General features: G+C 37.8%; 1 protein-coding gene across 1 annotated transcript; it reads right to left on the bottom strand.

Annotated features, from left to right (window-relative positions):
- Window positions 1-6: 6 nt before the first annotated feature.
- On the bottom strand, window positions 7-1,487 carry LOC124895559 (methyl-CpG-binding domain-containing protein 5-like; the record flags this gene model as incomplete). Its single annotated transcript, XM_047405988.1, is given in 2 exon segments — window positions 7-891; window positions 1,252-1,487. Coding segments are annotated over 2 exon segments (279 nt in total), but the record flags the coding sequence as incomplete, so codon positions are not given.
- Between the last annotated feature and the right edge of the window lie 66 nt (window positions 1,488-1,553).

Here is a 1,553-nt window from a genome sequence, read left to right as displayed (position 1 = left end):
CTTTATTTTATTAAACATTGTGTCAAGTCAAAGTAGATCATTCTTTTCGAAACGGAGGAGTATCTAATATCTATACAACTAATACATGTATTACTAATATCTACATAACTATAACCAGCAACGAAACAACCCCTAATATTATATGAGTGAATATTGAGCTGATAAAGACCAATTCATCCACAAAAAGAGTCACAAAGATGAGAATACTAATATGAATCCACATATAAACTAGAAAATGATCACATTATCAAAAAGATTCAAATAGCACACATCGAGAAAAAAAACAAGAGAATAGTTGAGATGATTTGGTCATGTCATGCAGACTTTTTTTTTTGATAACCGTGGTGTCCGGGCCAACTTGCACGCACTTTGACTAAATCGACGGGATACCTGTCCACCAAGGCTAGAACAGATGGGAAGAAAACACCTAGTCTTTGTCTCTGCTGAGAATTGAACCTGAGACCTCATAGTGCTCATCCCAACTTCATTGAACCACTAGGCCACACCCTTGGGTGCCATGTCATGCAGACTTTCACATACCTCAACCCTCTATCCCCAGATACATATGGTAAAAGAAGATCAAATTGAGCAAAAACAACATAAAAGAAAATTGCCTTTAAAAAACTACAATTTCTAAATATGGTTTAGTCTAAATATGGTTTAGACACAATCAAGTTGAAAAAATTTCTTCAAACTAGCTACTGACAAAAATGAAATTACACTACAATCAAAGCACATTACCAACAGAACACAATCTATGGGAGTGATCCAAACATCCCGCATTCATGCAAAATCAGAGAAAGGTCACACTTCAGGAGCTGCACCTAAAATGGTGCAATATAAACAGCCTACTCCAATGCAAGCATTTGTAACTGCTTCCATAGCTCAGACCTGTGAAAAAATAACTTGTCATTCACAAGCATAAGATAAGACCAGCTCATACTCAATAACTACAGTATTTTCATACTTCAGACAATTTTTCACATATGTCCATCCTAGTAAAATGCTTCAAATTCATTGGTTCAACGACACCAATAACAGACCATACTTGAACATCATGAACAGAGTTTAGGTGGAGCACCTTTTGCCTATTCCTACGAAGCAAGAAGCCGTCAACAACTGTGAGGTCCCTATGCTAAGACCAAAAGAAAGTGAGCCCAATTCAGATGAGATTTGACACACTATCTAGTCTAGCCAGATGCTGAGACAGGTTCTTTAACTGGTTAGCACACATTAGAGACACCAGCATCCCTATTTACATTCCTTTGAGACACAGTCGAGAAGACAGCATCCCATTCTTGTCTTTGGCCTTCAGGAACCATGTTGCCATGAACAAAAGGTGCCCAAGTATCTGCAGAACTATCCGTCAGAACCCAGCAAATGCTCTGTAGCGGATTCAAAGAATCAGAGTAAAAAGAAGTAGTTTTATTTTGTTCTTTCTTCGAGCTGCTTTTCTTCTGTTTCTTGCTATTGGGGGTCTCAGATGGCTACAAAAAGAATAGAACCATCAAAACACACAAGAAGATGTACGTTTCTTTGTAGCAAAGGGAAGA

Source organism: Capsicum annuum, unplaced genomic scaffold (assembly GCF_002878395.1).
Source record: "Capsicum annuum cultivar UCD-10X-F1 unplaced genomic scaffold, UCD10Xv1.1 ctg82926, whole genome shotgun sequence".
NCBI classification, from domain to species: domain Eukaryota; kingdom Viridiplantae; phylum Streptophyta; class Magnoliopsida; order Solanales; family Solanaceae; genus Capsicum; species Capsicum annuum.
This window is presented reverse-complemented; position numbering and strand designations above follow the sequence as displayed.